Genomic DNA, 21,375 nt, shown 5'->3' with positions numbered 1-21,375 from the left:
TCCCCCATACCTTACCCTCTATTGCTCCCCCTCATCCCCAGTTTACTCTTGGAGATCTCATCTATTTCCCCTTCTCAGGGTGATCCATTTCTCCCGCTTAGGGTCCTCGTTAGCTGGCTACTCTGGAGCTGTGAGTTGTAGTCTAATTATCCTACATCTAGTACCCACTTAAGAGTAAGAACATACCATGTTTTTTTCCTTCTAAGTCTGGGTTACCTCATTCATAATATTTTCTAATTCCATCCATTTGCTTGCAAATTTCATGATGTCATTGTTTTTTTACTGCTTGAGTTGTACTTCATTGTATGTATGTGCCACATTTTCTTAATCCATTCTTCGGTTGAGGAGCATCTAGGTTGTTTCCAGGTTCTGGCTATTACAAATAATGCTGCTATGAACATAGTTGAGCATATATCTTTGGGTATGATTAAGCATTCCTTGGGTATATGCCCCAAGAGTGGTATGGCTGGGGCTTGAGATAGATTGATTCCCAATTTTCTGAGAAACCACCATACTGATTTCCGCAGTGGTTGTACAAGTTTGCACTCCCAATAGTTGTACATTCATTTTCATTGAATTCTAGGAAGTCTTTAATTTCTTTATTTCTTCCTTGACCCAACAGTGATTCAATTGAGGATTATTCAGTTTCCATGAGACTGTAGCCTTTCTGTAGTTTTTAATGTTGCTGAAATCTACCACTCCACTTTTTCGTGTTCCTTCTCTCCTTAAATTTTACATTTTGTAATTTACACTGTTCAGCTTGCTCCTTTTCATTATAAATCTTCCTTAGAGTTACCATTCATAACCACATGACAGAATCTATACTTTGCTGTTTTGAGGTTTCTTCTGCCAATGGAACTAATCCAAATTTCTTTACACTCAGGCAGGCTCTAGATAAAGGTAAAAGCCAGCCATTTTCTTAACCAAAATAACAAAAGAATGGTCGATCTAAGCAACATACTAAAATCTTCTCTTCTTCCTCTTGAGTGAGCCCCTCACATTTTATCAAAATCACATTCAGCACCGTCTTCTATGCACCTACTAGTTTGGCTCATTAAATAATGCTTAAAGCATTCCACTGCTTTCCAAACACCAAATGCCAAATTCCTCCAAACAAAATCATGGATCGTGGTCAGGCCTATATGGATGTCTTCCCACCAGCTGAGGTCTTAACCCAGGCTGGCCTGTGGGTGGCTTGTGTCCACCTAAGCCAAGTGGCATCAGATGGGTCGTGGATGTCTTCTTGCCAGGCCAGGTCTTGAGAACCCAGGCTGGCCTATGAGTGGCTTGCAACCCCCTGAAATGAGTAGCAAAAGTTGGGCTGTGTTTGTCTTCCCCTACTATGAATTTTGTATGCATTTGGAGACCACTATATTCTGAAAAGACCACATTCATTATATTCATTGATTATGAATTATTTTATGTGCTTGGAGACTATTGTAGTCTGAAAAGTCTTTCCCACATTAATCACATTCTTAGGTTTTCACTCAAATATGAGTTCTTTTATGAATTTTGAGATGACTCCATTGTGAAAAGGCTTTCCCACATTGCTTACATTCATAGGGTTTCTCTCCAGTATGAGTTCTTTTATGCGACTGGAGACCACTGTGTTTTGCAAAGGCTTTCCCACATTCATTACATTCATAGGGTTTCTCTCCAGTATGAGTTCTTTTATGTGTTTGGAGACTATTGTGGTGTGAAAAGGCTTTCCCACATTGATCACATTCATACGGTTTCACTCCAGTATGAGTTCTGTCATGTATTTTAAGAGCACTGCAATTTGCAAAAGTTTTATAACATTGCTTGCATTCATAGGGTTTTTCTCCAGTATGCGTTCTTTTATGAATTTGGAGATGGCTCCGTTGTGAAAAGGCTTTCCCACAGTGATTACATTCATAGGGTTTCACTCCAGTATGAGTTCTTTCATGTAATTTAACATAACTGTAATCTGCAAAAGCTTTTCCACAATGATTACATTGATAGGGTTTCTCTCCAGTATGAGTTCTTTTATGTGTTTGGAGACTACCATGTTTTGAAAAGGCTTTACCACATTGATTACATTCATAGGGTTTCACTCCAGTATGAATTATTTCATGTCTTCTAAGATGAGTGTAATCTGTAAAAGCTTTTTCACATTGATTACATTGATAGGGTTTCTCTCCAGTATGGATTCTTTTATGAATGTTGAGATGACTCTGTTGTGAAAAGGCTTTTCCACAATGATTACATGGATAGGGTTTCTCTCCAGTGTGGCTCCTTTTATGAATGTTGAGATGACTTCGATTTGCAAAGGCTTTTCCACATTGATTACATTCATAGGGTTTCTCTCCAGTATGTCTTCTTTCATGGTTATGGAGATAACACCGATGGGAAAAGGTTTTACCACATTGCCTACATTCATAGGGTCTCTCTTCAGTACGACTTCTTTTATGCCTGGGAAGATAATTCGCACACGTAAATGCTTTACCATATTCATTAAGTTAATGAATGCTTTTATCAGTATGACTTAATTTTACAGTTTGGTCTAATGGTAAAGAGGAGTCAGATCTTAATGTTTTACCATGTTGTTTACATTCATAGGGCTCTTTGTAATTATGGGTTCTTTTGTGTGTTTGAAGATGCCTGTGATGGTCAGAGCATTAGTACACGGCTCATATTTTTGGCATTCTCCTATGAGCTTTTTCATGTTAACTGAAGAGAATTGGAAGAGCCCAGAGCTACACACTGATTACACTCATAGCATTCTCCTATACTGTGAGTCACACTACATTTGCAAAGTGAATCAGGACAAACAGAAGAATTTCCACTTTTTTTTATTCACAGGGTTTTATGTGGTATGAGTTTGTTGATACATTTCAGATGAAGTTTGAAAACAATTAATTGTAAACTTATACCACATTCAGAAAGTCTACTCAAAGTGGGGACTCACTACATATCTTCTAATTGTTCTAGGGGAAAGGTACATTGCTATTCTTTCCATATCCTTTATGCAACTTGGTTAAAGAGTGGCATATATTATACCAATAAAGAAAAAATACTAAAGGTTTCCATAATGCACCCACAGTTTAATTTTTTGTTCTTCATAGAGATATGGTATTAAAATTTCTCCGCAACCTTAACTCTCATAAACTGCCACTCTCACTATATTTTGCTAACTCAGTATAGACTACATGCTTATTAGAAGGCTTCAGACATGTACTTATTGCCTAATCAACAGGTATGCCTTTTGCTATATCCCAGTTGTATGGAACTAAATGGATTGACAGATCTACAGCCTAGCACTCATGGGGCTATGATTAAAATGATGATATCTGTTAAAGCATTGTTTCCTTATCTTCTTTCTTAGAAAAATGCTTTTCAAACAGAGATCAGCTACCTGACATTGAGGTACATCATGTTGTAAGAATTTAATAGTCATCAACACACTTAAAGCTGTGCTTATTTTCACTGTTGCTTTTCCTTAAAAATTCCAAGGCACATTAAAGTTCTTGTGTGTATTAGCTTGCACATGAAAATTACCTTCCATGTCTTCGAAATCTTTGACAATGTTCTTCGATATTATGGTCTTCCCATTTGTAGCCTATAATATAGTATTAGAAAATGCACAATGTATTACTGGAAATTATGCAAAATTTAAGTTACTATATTCAGTGACCCTAAAAACCATGCTTGATTTATTCACCACATTCTGCAGCATTTTCAATCAAAATTAAAGAGGAGCATCAATAACCAAAAAACAGTTGTCTCCTTATTTTAAATGTTGAAGGGAAATTCAGTCTTACCTATAGCAGTAAGGTTACTGTAGGTTTCCAGCATCACATCTTTGTAGAGTCTCTTCTGGGAAGCATCCAGCAAAGCCCACTCTTTGCAACTGAAGCTGATATGCACATCATCATAGGTCAATGAATTCTGAAATATCCCATATATGTGTGCAACAGAAAGCATGATATTGATCACAATGTGAATATATACATCTTTGACAATATAATATATTCATATAATTCTGGTGTTTCACAGACTTATTCCTTGATGGAGAAATTCTAATATAATCACCAAGTCATTTTAGAAGGAAACTCAAAAGGAGGTTCACATGTGTCATTTCTTAGCTCTTTGAATAGATTTATCCTTCTAAGAAAAATGACTATTAACAGATATAAAGAGACAAGCAACAAATCAACAATACTAAGTACACATTGGAGAAATTAAAGGAACAATTACTAACTACAAAAAAAAAAAAATGGGAAAACATGGTATATTGTCCCATGTGTCTTTAATACTACCACTCAAGCAGGTGAATCTCATTGAGTTAGAGGACGGTCTGCTCTATGAAATGAGTTCCAAGACAACCAAAGGTACATATTTGGACCATGTCCTACCCCCCTCAAAAGACCTAAATCAACAAACAAAAGAGAGAATCTCACTGAAGTTCCTACAAAGAGACATGCATTCATTATGATTCTGAATTCATTTTCCAGAAAACTGGAACGTCATAGTTTGAATTGTAAGATTAATAAGATTTTACTAAAAGGGAATGCATGTTTAAATTCATTAGAGATGGATAGATGAAAACATAAGCATTGTAAAGGGAGATCATGAAAAAAAGAAAAAAGAAAAAATAGGGCAGGATAGTTGGTGCAGCAGTGAACAGCACTTTCTGGTCTTGTAGAGATATGTTCAATTTCCAATACTTATATGAGGGCTCACAACTATCAATAACACCAAGTTCAGGGTTTCTGGGATGATGTTCTGACTACTGGGTTCACCAGGCACGCATGTGGTGCATATCCATACAGACAGGCAAAATATTCATATTTGTTCAAAAAATTCAAAACATACACAAAAGGTAGTAAGAATGTCACACTCCTGCATTCCAATGACTCAAGAATCTAAAACAGTATTAGTGTTATGAATATAAGCCATCCAAGGAGATAGCCTCTGCCATAGTTTATAATTCAAGACATGTGAAGTTCAGCACAACAGAGTATGTTTTACATGTACAAAAACCTACATTCCAGGTTTACCAGCCAATAATATAAAACTTACAAACCTGGGCATGTTAGCCCACACCTTAAATGTCAGTGCCTAAAAGGCAGAGTGAGGCAGATCTCTGATTTTGAAACCAGCCTGGTCTCAAAAACTATTTTAAGAACACCCAGTGCTATACAGAGAAACCTTGTCTTCTAAAACAAAACAACAAAATAAATAAAAATAGGCAACCAAAATGACTTACAGATGAAAAGCACTTTCTTCTAGTCTATGTTATTTAAGGATAGAGTCTACTTGGTAGTGAATACATGACAGCATGAGGAGCTGGTTGATCAATTTCAACCACAAGAAAGAAGACACAAAGAACAGAAAATGGGGTGAGGCTATAGACCCTCAAATCACATCCCTAACGAGGAGGAACTTCCTCTAGAAAAGCACCTCCTACAAAAGATTCCACAAGCACGACAAAGAAAGCCACCAATGAAAGACAAAGTGTTCATATATATCATCCTATATGGGAAGTTTTTTATTTGATCAATCACATTCTGGCCCAGGTCACTATAGGCCTACGGTATTCATATGATAAAAATGTAGTTAGTTTATGTATCCTCCCCTCCTCCCCGACCCTGCCATAGAAGCCTCCTTGCTACTTAGCTTCTTTGTGTCTGTGGATTGTACAGTGATTATCCTTTTCAGCTAATATTCATTTATTAATGAGTATATATCATATTTGTCTTTCTGGGTCTAGGTTGTCTCTCTCAGAATGATTCTTTTCTAGATTCATCCATTGCCTACAAATTTCATGTGATTTTTAAACAGCTGAGAAATACTCTATTGTGTGTGTAAATAAACCACATTTTCTTGATCTATACTTCTTCAGTTGAGAGACATTAGGTTGTTTCCAGTTTCTGGCTATTATGAATAAAGCTCCTATGACCATAGTTGAGCAAGTGTCTTTCTGGTAGAGTGGAACACCTTTTAGGGATATGCCCATAAGCAGTATAGCTAGGTCTTGAGGTACATCAATTCGCAATTTTCTAAGGAACTGCCATATTGATTTCCACCATGGCTGTACAAGTTTTCACTACCACCAGCAATGGAAATATTTCCCTTGCTCTACATCCTTGTCAGCATGAGCTGTCACTTGTGTTATTAATCTTAGCCATTCTGATAGGTATAAGATGTCGAGTCTGCCCTATCTATCTATCCAACACCATGCACACCTGAGAAATCTCTGCAGATCAGAACTCCGTTTGTTGCCTAGAAGTGAACTTTCCTGAATCAAACCAGACGCTAGTTAGTGGTAGTTGAAAGTTAAAAGGATTGTAATCAGGTATTACTAAAGGAAGATCCCAATATCTCCTTTCTACCAGTTTTTAAACTATTTGTAACATTTAGAAAATAAACCTCAAAGTTGAATAGAATCTTCAGAACCTCTCTCTACAAACCAGACCTTCAATTTCCCAATCTCTCTTCCAACCAAACAACAAAAGCAATGCCTGTCTGTGCACACTGGACACTGATATGACAAGTATCATAGCCTTCCATAGCAAGAGCCTCCTGCTCCCCAGGAAATTCAAAAACAGCAAGGCTCAGAGGCCAAGGGCCACTGCCCAGATCACCACTCAGACCTAACAGAATCACAATCTGTCTCATGGTCCATCCCAGTCCCAGCAGCTCTGACAGCTCAGCCGACTTGCTCCTCCTGGTATGGAGGGAGACATTGGCCCTCATACATTCCATGGCATGGCTGGTGGTCTCCCTCACAGGTCCCTACAGCAAAACCAGAGAAGAATTCTGGAAAAAAGCTGCAAGCTCCTCCCACTGGGACTCTTGATTGCTAAGCCTTCCCAGAGTCCTTCATTATCTAAGGCCAACCTGCTGCGCCCCAGGATAGTAGCAGCTCCCCTATGGGTTAAGCAGAGATCAAATGGCTCAGATAGCACTGTCCCAGCTGTCTTTTCACACCAGCAGACAGGGCCTAGTCTGAGAAATTTGTATTTTAGCAGAAATTCTTCAAGTCTCCCAGAGCACTTCCTGTTCCTCTTCCAAGGCACAGAGTCCTTTGTGTGAACATTCCATTACACACTCAATGTCCAGTGTAGCAAACACATTACTTCATTGCTGAGAAGTCCTGCAGCCAAACACAGGTCCATTCAATCAGTAACTATTGTTAATGTGCAACTTTTGTTAAAGTAAAAAAGGACACAAATTAGAAAACCATGAGGGGTCATGGTAGAGCTTGGAGGCAGGAAAGAAACTGAGGATATGATGTAGTTATAATCTTAAAGAATTATTATGTAAAGTTGAAACAAGCTTTATAGCCATGTCCTCCAGAGAGTAGGTAATTGTATGTGAGCACAACAAGGATTACTAACAACTTATCTCTTAGGCTGTACATCTTAAATCAGTAAAATAACAGTCCTGTTAGGCGGGGCAATACCATTTTACCCAGATCTTACACTTTGGTTGAACTAATGTACACTAATTTAATTTCACAACAAAATCAGTCCTTTATCCAGTCCTTTATCCAAATTATTCTTGATTGACCTGGTCTATGGACCCTGAGAAATTGCCAATCAGGAAATTTATTGATCATCAAAAAATATTGATTTTTATCCTGAGGTCCAGGACAGCCAGAGCAACATAGAGAATCTGTCTCAAAATTAATAAAATTCCAACTCTGATTTGTATTGACTCATTCTAAAATCCTTTTCTTTATTTTTTCAGAGCTGAGGACCGAACCCAGGGCCTTGCACTTGCTAGGCCAGCGCTCTACCACTGAGCTAAATCCCCAACCCTAAAATCCCTTTCTTAAAATGAACTCAACAATCCCAGCTTAACAACAGCAGAGGTCCCTATAAACAACTGGTTTGTTACAATACAGCAGTGTCTCTGACTCTTTCATCTTTGCATAGAACTGCTATTTTTGTCTGACCATTCTCAAGTCTCACTAAATAGTTTAGAAGGGCACACTTGAGCCAGAAATGGGTGTGCAAGCCTGTAATAGCAGCACACTGGAGACAGAGGCATTAAGACCACTGTCAATCTGAGGAAAGCCTTGCTATATATTCTCTCTCTCTCTCTCTCCCTTGTAGTATATAACTCTCTCTCTCTCTCTCTCTCTCTCTCTCTCTCTCTCTCTCTCTCTCTCTCTCTCTCTCTCTCTCTCTCTCACACACACACACACACACACACACACACACACACAAATAGAGTTAAATATAATTTTGTTTTGTTGTTTGTGACAGGATCTCATCAGAGAGTTCCAGTTGGCCTGGAACTCACTATGTATACTTTAATGTATAATGCATACTAAAACTTTAAGGGCAATTCCAGTAATTATTCCATTCTATATCATTGGCTCATTATTCAAAGTATGAAGGTTTTCTAAACAAGAGAGAACTTCCAGCAATATTCTTTATATTTATTAATATTTGAAGAAAACTGGAAGTAAGAGAAATTTATACAGTTTACACTACTATGTTGTTTACCTTCATCTTAGCATTCTATGAAACCAGCATCTTTTCTTGAACTTTCTATTTTATAAGCATTTCAATTACTTTATAAATTAAGCTGTTTGCACATTTTGTTCTACTGCTAAGACCCTAACTAACTATAGAAGCTGAAACAATGCCTATTAAAGTAAATATTCCAGCTACTAGCAACCCGGTAAATTTTTAAGGTTTTTTTCAAAAGTAGAAAATTTCCAAGGATTACATTAAAATTTTAGGAAGATCAATTATTTTTCTTATTTTACTGGAATCCAAAAAAGAAAAGGAAGTTGTTGAAACAGTTATACTATTATTTGTTGTGCTATCAACACATTGAGTTAAATAGTAGTTACTGTATGTTACATGAAATAAAGATGGCTGTATTGGTTTACTAGATTTTCTAATAACACATGAGGAACAACTACAAAAGCCTGTCTGTGCACAATAGGATTCATTGTTCATTGTATCAAAAGTAAAATTAGCAGTTTTTCTCATCAGGTACTAAGTATTAATATTCACAAGGAATATGTTCTCCTCTATTGTAAGCAAGGTAAAGAAACAGTGAAGCCATACTATTGAGAAAAGCTAAAAGTATGTATATTTCCACACCATAATTTGTTAGGCCATGAAATATTTAGTGGGGCCCACCCAAGGACCCATGACAGATTACATGAAGTATTCAGCTCACATTTAACCCTATATAGGAACAATGACAAGGCTGCTCCTTGTCTTCCAATTGGACAAGGAGGCAAGTGAGGTACTTCTTTAATACCAGTTATGTTTTTTTGAGATGCCTATTTTAATAACTTTGCTTCAAATAATTTACAGGGTAAACTTTTATTTTTCCGTTTTTTCAATAGCCCAATGAAAAGCCATTCCACTACTATTTCCAAGGCATTCTGGTGTATTATTTGTTATTCACAGCCAAATATGTATGTGAAGCAGAAACCTTACTGTATTGAGCACAGTTTAAAAAAAAAAATGCCCTTTAGACATGTAACACCAGCTTAGTCAGGAACCCTAGGGCAAGTGAGGCTGCACCTGATAACCAGAACCCAGTGATGCCAACTGGACAATATATAAGCAGAGATCAAGAGCAACGTGTTAGAGACTGGACCTGACCTTTAGGTAAGATGTGTCACACAGGTAAGCAGTCTTGGACCATAGTTAGGAATTCAGAGTGTGAACCTTGTGTGATGACCATCAGCATAATCAAATATAACTTTTGTTATACTAACTATGCATATCTACCCTCTTGCTCATGACAACATTTCTCTTTTACCCCACTTCCTCTCCAGCATTTGTTGTCAGTTGTTTGGTAGGTCTTTGCCATTCTGATTACAATTACAATTCTTACCAAGAGATCAAAACCAAAATCTATAGAAACAGGAACAACTGATAACATCAACAACCTCCAGAATTCTAATAATAGCCACTATAATTATTTTTTAATACAAAATAGTAAATGTCTCAAAACAAGTTATATGAGTTTGTAAGCCTCATAATATTTCCAGTTTTACTAAGGAGCTCAACTATGATGATTAGCCAGGCCACTCCAGGAATATTCTAAACCTCTAACAATTTCTGATGGATCAGAAGGCAGTAGGAGACCCATTGAAAGCTTTGTAAAGCACCTGGGTAGACCAGTATTTTGAAGGCCTTTTGCTGTGGTATGATCTTCTTGTACACTATGAATGTGTGGTGCTCTCATATGTTAATACTAAAGGTGATTGGCCTGTGGCAAGGCATGATAAAATTAGGAGAAAAATCAAACTGAGGACTCAGATGAAGAGGGATGGAGTTGAGGGAGACATGAGCCAGCTGCCCAAGAAGCAAGATGCCAAAGGACCTGTAAAGTCATGGCCACTTGGCAATACATAGATTAAAAGAAATGGGTTTGGTTCATTTAAATGTAGGACCTAGTTAGGAATAAGCCTGAGCCACTGGCAAAGCATTTATAATTAATATAAGCCTGAGTGGTAATTTGGGAAGTGGCTGTGTTTCAGAACAGGCAGTCGGACAGAAAACTCCACCTCTGTTACAGCCCTTGGAATCAAAAAAGGGTCTGGAGCGTGAGCTTAGAGGCTAAGGAATCAGAACAGAAGGCAACCTGGTGGTGGGAAGGTCCTTATAAGGGGCAGGCGGATGTCTACCCTAGTTTCTCTGAATCAGGGTCTCACCTGTATGGCTATGGCAAGCTGTTCTTTTGCTGTTGCCAGCATCTTGACACTCCTGGCATCTTCAGTGGCAGAAGCATGGCCTCCACCTCTCTGGGTTTCTTCATCAGCCCTGGTTGATTCCTTGCTCAGCAAGATTCAGGTCCTAGGGATCTGCATGGGTGAGTTCAAAGGCTGCAAGGGGTCAGGCAGGGTGACGTTCCAAAAACACTTCCTTAGCTCTATAGATATCGGCAGATAGGCAAAACAAGGGCTGGGGTGGTTGGGTAAGGAATGTGAGTTTGTGCAGACCTACCTTCCCGCTTCCCTGAAGCAAGCCTACCAATAGCCTACTACGTATGCCTTCTTGCTGGGCAAACCCAGGAGAAATTCTTCCACTCACCTCCTCATAAGCACAAGCACAGCAATCTCCAGATGCAACCCTAGGCAAGTCCACACAATATGCATTCCCCCCTCTTACACACACACACACACACACACACATTCACACTAGAGCCCTTCCAGACATTATTTTCTCATAGGATCTGGGAATTCTGTAGTGATCTCAGCCAGGAAAGAGACAGAATGGTAAGAGCTTAGCAGCTACACTGGAGAGCTGATCTGAGATCATGGCCAGGGAAGAGAGCAAGGCAGCTCATCTACTGCAACTCCAGGGCCCTAGAAGAGGGGACTTAGTCCTGCAGGGCAGGAATCATACAAGAGCCAAGAATCCAGAGCCAAAGCTGGGAGGGTAGACAGACCCTGAGTTCTGCAAGATGTCAGATAAAGGAGAAACAACATACTAACATAGGAGGAGAGGGGAAATATGAGACCCCATCTATGAACAAAGGACTACAGGAAACTAACAATGATTGAGAGAGGGAGAATAATTCTTTCCCAGGGATGAGCCTGTTGGTTGATTATGCAAAACCAAGTAGTCTGCCATGAAATCATATAAATACAAGAAGCACCAACTGGACTCAGCAGGTTATATTTAAATATTTATGTGCATACATAATAAATATATATGAATAATAATAACAAAAGAGGCAATGAACTTAAGATGGAGTCTGTGAGGGGCATGAGGTGATTGGAGAAGGGAAGGGAAAGGGAGTTGATATGTATTCATATTTTAAATACTAATCATGAGACACGGAGCTAAATAGAGAATTCTTAGATATAAAATACAACTGGCTGACAAACACATAAAAATGTTCAACAGAAGCCGGGCGGTGGTGGCGCACGCCTTTAATCCCAGCACTCGGGAGGCAGAGCCAGGTGGATCTCTGTGAGTTCGAGGCCAGCCTGGGCTACCAAGTGAGTTCCAGGAGAGGCACAAAGCTACACAGAGAAACCCTGTCTCGAAAAACCAAAAAAAAAAAAAATAAAAAAATTAAAAAAAAATGTTCAACAGAAATCAGCCCCAGTTGCTAGCCAGCAGGGAAAACTCCTAAGGCCAGGCTCCCCCACAAAAACCCACCATCAGATCCTGCAAAAAGACCCCATGCCCTATACCAATACCCATCTGCCTACAACTCCTATCTACCAACTCTCATTGGACCAAGAGGTAAGTGACTGTGACTCTTCTCCCACCAAGGTCCTCTAGGACCCAGGCCCTGGGACACAGCTAGTCCCTGAGAAATCCCACCCAATGGCAAGCAGGGGAAACTCCTGAAGCCAGGCTCCCCCACCAAAACCCCTCATCAGACCCTTCAATCTACAATACCTATGCCCTACATACACCAATACCCATCTGCCTGAGACCCCAGCAACTTCTTGAGACAAGGAATCCACCAGCTCTGATTGGACCAAGAGGTGAGTGACTGACTCTTCTCCCACCCAGAGAGTCCTGCCTCTAAGACTGAGGCCCTGAGACACACCCAGTCCCGGAGAACTGTCACCCAACTCTGCCCCAGTTGCTGGCCAGCAGGGAAAACTCCTGTGGCCAGGTTTTCCAACCAAAACCCCCCATTGGACCCTGCAATGTACAGGACCCATGCCTTGCCTCAATAACCTGAGACCCCAGGAACTTCCTGAGACAAGAAATCTGCCAGCTCTTGTTGGACCAAGAGAGGCTTCCTAAGACACAGAATCCACCAGCTCTGACTAGAACAAGACCCCTAATAAGACCAAGAGCAGCTCCCAGAGATACAGAATCTGACAGCTCAAATTAGACCAAGAGCTAAGATTGGACCCAAAGGGGCCCCTGAGACATAGACACAGCAAGCACAGATTGGACCAAAATAGCAGCTCACTCAGACACAGGCAACTATTACACCTATTAGAGGAAGAGATGGGTAGATGTCAGTGCAAAGGCAACTTTTACACCTATTAGAGGAAGAGATGGGTAGATGTCAGTGCAAAAATACATACAACAACATAAACAAAAATATGGCATCACCAAAACCTAGCACTCCTACAAAAGCAAGACATGAACATCACAATGTATAAGAATCGGAAGAAAGCAACCTTAAAAACAGCTTCATGAAGATGCTAGAAGCTGGTAAAGAAAAAAAATGGAAAATTCCCCTAAGAAAACTGAGGAACAAACAAATAAAAAAGGAAAAAAAAAAAAGGAAGAAATCAATAAATCCCTTAAGGAAAGCCAAGAAAACCATGAAAAGGCAATTAAACATGTGAAGGAAACAGTTCAACATCTGAAACTTGAAATAGAAACATTGAAGAAGAGGCAATGCTGGAAATAGAAAATCTGAGTAAATGAACAGGAAACAAAGATGCAAATATAACCAACAGAATACAAGAGATGGAAGAAAGAATCCCTAGTGTAAAATTATATGAATAATAATAACAAAAGAGGCAATGAACTTAAGATGGAGTCTGTGAGGGGCATGAGGTGATTGGAGAAGGGAAGGGAAAGGGAGTTGATATGTATTCATATTTTAAATACTAATCATGAGACACGGAGCTAAATAGAGAATTCTTAGATATAAAATACAACTGGCTGACAAACACAGAGGAAATAGATTCGTCAGTCCAAGAAAACACTAAAGCCAAAAAAGTCATAACACAAAATGTCCAGGAAATTTGGAACATCATTTAAAGGCCAAAACTTAGAACAATAGGGACAGAAGAAGGAGAAAAATACCAACTCAAACTCACCGAAAACATATTCAACAAAATCATGGAAGAAAACTTTCCCAACTTAAAGAAGGAAATACTTATGAAGACACAAGAAGCTTATATAACACCAAATAGACTAGACCCCCCAAAAAAGTCCCCTCACCACATAATGATTAAACCATTAAACATACAGAATAAAGAAATAATATTAAGAACAGCAAAGGAAAAAGCCAAGTGACATATAAAGGCAGACCCAGCAGAATAACACCTGACTTCTCAATGAAGACTTTGAAAGCCAGAAGGTCCTAGACAGATGTAATGCAAACACTAAGAGACCATGGATGCCAGCCTAGACTAATATGCCCAGTGAAACTTTCAATCACCATAGACAGAATGAAGAAGACATTCCAAGACAAACCCATATAAGGATAACTACCCACAAATCCAGCCCTACAGAAAACACTAGAAGAAAAATCCAACCTAAGGAAGTCAGATACACCCATGAAAACACAGGCAAGAGATAAACCCACAGCAGTAAATCCCAAAGAAGAGAAACACACATACTACCACCAAAAGATAACAGGAAAGAACAATCACTAGTCATTAATACCCCTTAATATCAATGAACTTAGTATACCTATGAAAAGACATAGGCTAATAGAATGGATACAAAAGCAAGACCCATCTTTCTGCTACATACAAGAAACACACCTCAACTTCAAAGACAGACACTACCTCAGAGTAAAAGGCTGGGAAAAGGCTTTCAATCAAATGGACTTAAGAAGCAAGCTGGTGTAGCTATCCTAATATCTAATAAAATAGGCTTCAAACTAAAACCAATCGAAAAAGATTGGAAAGGACATTACATATTTATCACAGGGAAAATAAACAAGATGAAGTCTCAATTCTGAATATTTATGCCCCAAATACAAGGGCACCTACATTTGTAAAAGAAACATTACTAAAGCTTAAAATGCACATCAAACCCCATACACTAGTAGTGGGAGACTTTAACACCCCACTCTCACCAATGGACAGGTCTGCCAGACAGAAACTTAACAGAAAAATAAGGGAACTAACAGACATTATGACTCAAATGGACTTAATAGATATCTACAGAATATTCCACCCTAACACAAAAGAATATACCTTCTTCTCAGCACCCCATGGAACCTTCTCTAAAATCAACCACATACTCAGTCACAAAGCAAATCTCAACAAATACAAAAAACTTGGAATAACCTCCTGTATTCTATTGGACCACCATGGCTTAAAGTTAGATTTTAACAACAACAAAAATTACAGAAAGCCTACAATCTCATGGAAACTGAATATTGCTCAACTGAATCACCAATGGATCAAGGAAGAAATAAACAAAGAAATTAAAGACTTCCTAGAATTCAATGAAAATGAATGTACTACATACCCAAAATTATGGGACACTATGAAAGCAGTGCTAAGAGGAAAATTCATAGTATTAAATGCCCAGATAAAGAAGTGAAAGAAATCTTACACTAGTGACTTAACAGCACACCTAAAAGCTCTAGAACAAAAGAAGCCAAGTCACCCAGGAAGAATAGATGCCAGGAAATCACCAAATTGAGACCTGAAATCAATAAAATAGAAACAAAGAGAACAACAGAAAGAATCAATGAAACCAAGAGTTGCTTCTTTGAGAAAAATCAACAAGATAGTCAAGCCCTTATCCAGACTAACCAAAAGGCAGAAAGAGAACATCCAAATTTAAAAAATGATAAATGAAAAGGGACACATAACAACAGACAACAAGGAAATTCAGAGAATCATCAGGTCATACTTCAAACACCTATACTCCACAAAATTGGAAAACCTAAAAGAAATGGACAATTTTCTGGATAGGTACCACATAACAAAGTAAAATGAAGACCAAATAAACAATTTAAATAGACCAATAACCCCTAAAGAAATAGAAACAGTCATTAAAAGTCTCCCAACCAAAAAGAGCCCAGGGCCAGATGGTTTCAATGCAGAATTCTACCAGATTTTAAAAGAAGAGTTAATACCAATACTCTTCAAACTGTTCCACACAATAGAAACAGAAGGAACGTTACCAAACTCCTTTTATGAGGTTACAGTTACTCTGATTACCAAGCCACACAAAGATGCAACATAGAAAGAGAATTATGGACAGATCTCACTCATGAACATTGATGTAATAATATTCAATAAAATATTGGCAAACTGACTCCAAGAACACATCGAAAAACTATTCACCATGATCAAGTAGGCTTTACCCCAGAGATGCAAGGATGGTTCAACATATGAAAGTCTGTCAATGTAATACAACATATAAACAAACTGAAAGAAAAAAAAACACACATAATCATTTCATTAGATTCTGAAAAGGCCTTTGACAAAATCCAACACCTCTTCATGATAAAGGTTTTGGAGAGATCAGGAATACAGGCAACATACCTAAACATAATAAAGGCAATTTACAGCAAGCCAACAGCCAACATCAAATTAAATGGAGAGAAACTCAAAGCGATTCCACTAAAATCAGGAACAAGGCAAGGCTGTCCACTCTCCCATGTTTATTCAATGTAGTACTCAAAGTCTTAGCTAGAGCAATAAGATAACAAAAGGAGATCAACGGGATACAAATTGGAAGGAAAGAAGTCAAACTTTCGCCATGATAGTATACATAAGTGACCCCAAAAATTCTACCAGGGAACTCCTACAGCTGATAAACACCTTCAGTAATGTGGCAGGATACAAGATTAACTCAAAAAACAGTAGCCCTCCTGTATACAAATGATAAATGGGCTGAGAAGGAAATCAGAGAAACATCACCCTTTACAATAGCCACAAATAATATAAAATACCTTGGGGTAACTCTAACTAAGCAAGTGAAAGACCTGTATGACAAGAACTTTAAGTCTCTGAAGGAAGAAATTGAAGAAGATCTCAAAAAATGTAAAGATATCCCATGCTCATGGATAGGAAGGATTTACATAGTAAAAATGGCAATCTTACCAAAAGCAATCTACAGATTCAATGCAATCCCCATTAAAATCCCAACACAATTCTTCACAGACTTGGAAAGAACAACACTCAACTTCATTTGGAAAAACAAAAAACCCAAGATAGCTGAAAGAATCCTATACAACAAAGCCTCCTCTGGAGGCATCACCATCCCTGACATCAAGCTCTCTACTATTGAGCTATAGTAATAAAAACAGCTTGGTAATGGCATAAAAACTGACATATGGACCAATGGAATCGAATTGAAGACCCTGACATTAACCCACATACCTATGAACACCTGCTTTTTGACAAAGAAGCCAATACTGTACAATGGAAAAAAGAAAGTATCTTTCAACAAATGGTGCTGGCATAACTGGACATCAACATGTAGAAGACTGCCAATAGATCCATATCTATAACCATGCACAAAACTCAAGTCCAAGTGGGTCAAAGACTTCAGTATAAACACTTCAAGTTACAGTAATGACTGACCTGGCAAGATCTGCCCACTGATATTTACAACAGCAGCACAAATATTATGGGAGTAAACAACCACTTCCTTCCTAACTGTATCTAAGTCCCTCGCCACAGGATGAAACACACACTTGGAACCATTATCATACTAGTAAGTCATGGGCCTTAGCGAAGAATTTTACTATTATGCTGCTAACTGAACATAGACTTAAACTGACTTCAAATAACTTACCATTATATCCATAGATCAATGGATCTCCTATCCCTCATCTTTGATGTTTCTAATTGAAGTTGATTGTGATTAAAGTGATACATAACTGGCCAAAGTGCAGAGAATAAGGGACTGGGGAATGGTCTTAAAGCAACCAATCACCTACTAAGTCTCAGGGATCATTGTGGAAAATGTTACAGGAAAGGCAAAAAAGGCAGAAGTGTGTTCTCTTCTTCCAGATCCAATTCCCTCAGGCTTGTCCCTAGTGGCCCAACAAACGACCAGCCAAAGCCTACCTTTCCCACTGCCCACATCTCCTCGTCTCAAAACATCCCTCCACACATTGGTTGCTGCATCCCAGTCACCAACACTAGCAGGCTTTCTCTGTGAACACACCAGCTGAGCAGACCAGTAAATAGGCCACATACAGCCAAAACACTTGCACAAAATCCAGAGAGGAAACAAAAAACAAAGAACATAACACCCACCCAACTAAGACAAATCCAGAAATCAACACCTAGACCTATAATCATCCCAGATCCAGATGCCTAGATGCCAGCATAAGAATATAATCAATAACAACCAGGGCAATATGTCTCCACCAGAACCCAGCTATCCTACCACAGCAGGCCCTGAATATTCCAAAAATAGCTGTAGCACAAGAAAAAGACCTTATACCAACAATATGAAGATGATAAATGTCCTTAAAGAACAAATTAATAAATCCCTTAAAGAAAGCCAGGAAAAGCCAGTAATGATGGAACACATCTTTAATCCCAGCACTCAGGGAGGCAGAGCCAGGCAAATCTCTATGAGTCAATGCCAGACTGTTCTACAGAGTGAGTTCTACTACAGCCAAGAAAGACTACACAGAGAAACCCTGTCTTGAACCCCACCACCCAAAAAATGAGCAAAACACAAATTATTGTAGGAAATAAATAAATCCCTCAAAGAAAGCCAGGAAAACATGAACAATTGGAGAAAAGCAATGAATCCCTGAAATAAAGCCCCTCCCCCCAAAGGAAACAAAGAGTTGAAGGAAATGAGTAAAATTATTCAAGACCTGCAAATGGAAATAGAAGCAATAAACAAAATACAAACTGAGGGAATTCAGGTAAGGAAAACTTTAGGAATGCAACCACGAGCTACAGAGGCAAGCTTCACCAACAGAATGCAAGATACGGAACAAAGAATCTCAGGCATTGAAGATACGATAGAAGAAATGGACACATTGGTCAAAGAAAATGTAAAATAAAAAAAAAGAAATCCTGACACAAAACATCCAGGAATTCTAGGATATTACAAAAGAACAAATATAAGAATAATAAATAATAGAAAAAAAAGAGGAAATTCAAGTCAAAGACACAGAGAATATGTTCAACAAAATTATAGAATAAAATGTTCCTAACCAAAAGAAGGAAGTATTGCCATCTCAGAGAAGCAGTTCTAAGGCTGCACACAGCACATCTGCAAAAAATCCAGTGTTGGTGGGAACTAGGCTTTTCTATCTGAGTGGTTAGGATGTGCTAATGGTAGCTTTCTATATTCTCTCATGTTGAAATCTTTTCTCATCTTGGCTTCTCTATTTTCTCATGTTGGCTCCACTCTCCTCTTTGTGCTTATAGCAATATATACTCAACAGAAAACTTTCATGTTGAATATAGGAGTTACATTTTAAGGTCACATGGAGGATATTTGTATGTATGTACACACAGTCACCAAGACACCAGTACATGAGTAATTAAATAATAAATCTCTGAAGCAATCTACATGTTTGTATACTGTGGAACTGAATAAAAGTTATGCTGGACTGCGTTAAGTCCTAGGATGGCAGGCAAATATACATATGCTTAATGCTTTAAGCATAGACTTAAGACTATCTGAGTCCAAATCCTTTGAACCACATGCAAATTACCCTGACAAATAAACAAAAGTAATAAAAAACGATGGGTAAGGAGTTGCATTAGCCATTATGGCAATTGTAACCAAGGTTAAAGACCTACTTTGATCCACAGGACACACAGGTTGGAAGGAAACAAGTTACGCATAATTGTCCTCTGACCTCCACAAAGCACTATGGCATCTGTGTTTGTGCAAACAGTAGAACGTTGAGTACATGTGTTTACCTTAACAAGAAAAGTAACGTGCTTTAAGTTTATTACTGAACCACCCTAAGTCAACTTAATGAGTGGGGAGATTTTGGTGCTTAAAATAATTTTATCTAAAGCAACAGTAGCTGCAATTACCAAATGCAGTTGCTAACACCCATTAGAAACTCCTCTAGTGTCAGACATTAGTTGATATGTTTGCCACAGGACAGTTGACAATTTAATATACACACAAATTATAATACCATCTATTAGTATAGGAAGATGACAAGGAAGTCCTTAAACTTTAAAAAATACAGAATACATGCACTTGCAAATAATCACTCTAGTGTGAAGATTCCACAAGATACCAAGCTGAGTTCCTCCTTCTGTGAAATCCTCCAGTGCTGCAGATTACAAATACCTACATTAAAGGAGTTTTATTTAAAATTCCATTCTCAGCCAGGCGGTGGTGGCGCACACCTTTGATCCCAGCACTTGGGAGGCAGAGCCAGGCAGATCTCTGAGTTCAAGGCCAGCCTGGTCTACAGAGCGAGACCCAGGACAGGCACCAAAACTACACAGAGAAACCCTGTCTGGAGAAAAAAAAAATTCCATTCTCTAGGATCCATCTCATAACTGCTCAGATTTAAGAGTAACTCAAATGTTGAGTAATCTGTAGTAAGTGTTAATATTCTGATCTGCCCCCTTGAAATCTCACCTGTTGGCACCGCCTGATGTAAAAGGCTCATGTTAAGGAAAAACTCCACCCCTTCTCTCTCTCTCCACTCCTATGAAGTCTACACCCCTCGATTCCTCTCTCTCTCCCTCCCTCCCTCTTTCTGTCTTCTCTCCCTCTTCCCGATCTTTTCATCATCTTTCTATTATAACAAACCATTTCTGCATGTGGATGCAGTGTTTGGGTTGTGAAGATCCACCTGCCACCCCACCGCCATGCCCGCATGAAGTGGGTCACCCACCAGCTCACTGCTGCACCTGCCCAGCATGCCAGCATGGTTCCCTGCACAAGTGGGATACCCTAGCCAGGACAGCTGGGGGGCTCCTACATGTGCATAATTCATAACACTGATGCCCAACATCTCCAGGCAATCCCACTGCTTTCTACTGTGCAACAGTAGTCTGTGGAGCTCTGGGATCCTATACCACCTGCCATTTTTCTAGCTGGAGGACCTTGGGGGACTCTTCACCCTACCGCATTGGTAAGATTCCTCTCTTCCTTTCTGGCCTGCCATTTTTCTAGCTGGAGGACTTTGGGGGACTCTTCACCCTACTGCATTGATAAGACTCCTCTCTTCCTTTCTGGCCATTTACCTACAACTAAGGATTCGTCTCCTTTCACTCACTAGTACTGTATGTCTTTTGGGCTCTAAGCCCCTCAGCCCCTACCCCTATGCGACGGCATATGGAGGTGGCCTGTGCCCTCTGAATTCCACAGCCCATAGCCTCTATAATGAGGGTCCATTAGCTATCCATTATCATTGGCCCTCGCTGACCCTCTAGGATGCTAGAAATCAGTCTGCTGGGCCTTGTACCTCATTATGGAAAAATGCACCTATCCCCTCCCAGTTGCCCCCCCCCCATGCTCCTCTAACCTCTGCTGAGCAATTGCATCACTATCTGCTGCCAGGTTCCTTTACATTGCATGTACACCCCTTGCCTCTACTTCCTCTCCTTGTCTGTAATTCTCTTAAATCTTTTCTCTCTGTCACTTGATTCCTGTTCCACCCACAGGACTTGCCCTTACCAAGCCCTACTGGTTGCTATGACACTGCTCAGAGCCAAGCCCTTCCTGCCTCCAGCAGCCCGCCTTTCTTCTACTGCCGCTGCTACCAGAGCTTGAGAGATGGCTACGTTACCTT

The 21,375-nt window shown here is 39.2% G+C and overlaps 1 protein-coding gene across 2 annotated transcripts in view; it reads right to left on the bottom strand.

Annotated features, from left to right (window-relative positions):
- Positions 1 to 1,408: 1,408 nt before the first annotated feature.
- Positions 1,409 to 21,375, bottom strand: part of LOC131896935 (zinc finger protein 431-like) — a 47,176-nt gene continuing 27,209 nt past the window's right edge. Inside the window, exons 1-4 of one of the 2 annotated variants that reach the window (XM_059247783.1) lie at positions 10,661 to 11,025; positions 3,783 to 3,909; positions 3,520 to 3,580; positions 1,409 to 2,433 (exon numbers count right to left, since the gene is read on the bottom strand). In XM_059247783.1, coding sequence (XP_059103766.1) covers positions 1,488 to 2,433; positions 3,520 to 3,580; positions 3,783 to 3,909; positions 10,661 to 10,702 — 1,176 coding nt within the window. In that variant the 5' untranslated portion in view covers positions 10,703 to 11,025 and the 3' untranslated portion in view covers positions 1,409 to 1,487. Of the gene's footprint in view, positions 2,434 to 3,519; positions 3,581 to 3,782; positions 3,910 to 10,660; positions 11,026 to 21,375 lie in introns of those variants that run through there. The other variant, XM_059247784.1, reaches the window with a different exon arrangement.

The sequence above is a fragment of the Peromyscus eremicus genome, chromosome 20 (genome assembly GCF_949786415.1).
Source record: "Peromyscus eremicus chromosome 20, PerEre_H2_v1, whole genome shotgun sequence".
Lineage (NCBI taxonomy): Eukaryota > Metazoa > Chordata > Mammalia > Rodentia > Cricetidae > Peromyscus > Peromyscus eremicus.
This window is presented reverse-complemented; position numbering and strand designations above follow the sequence as displayed.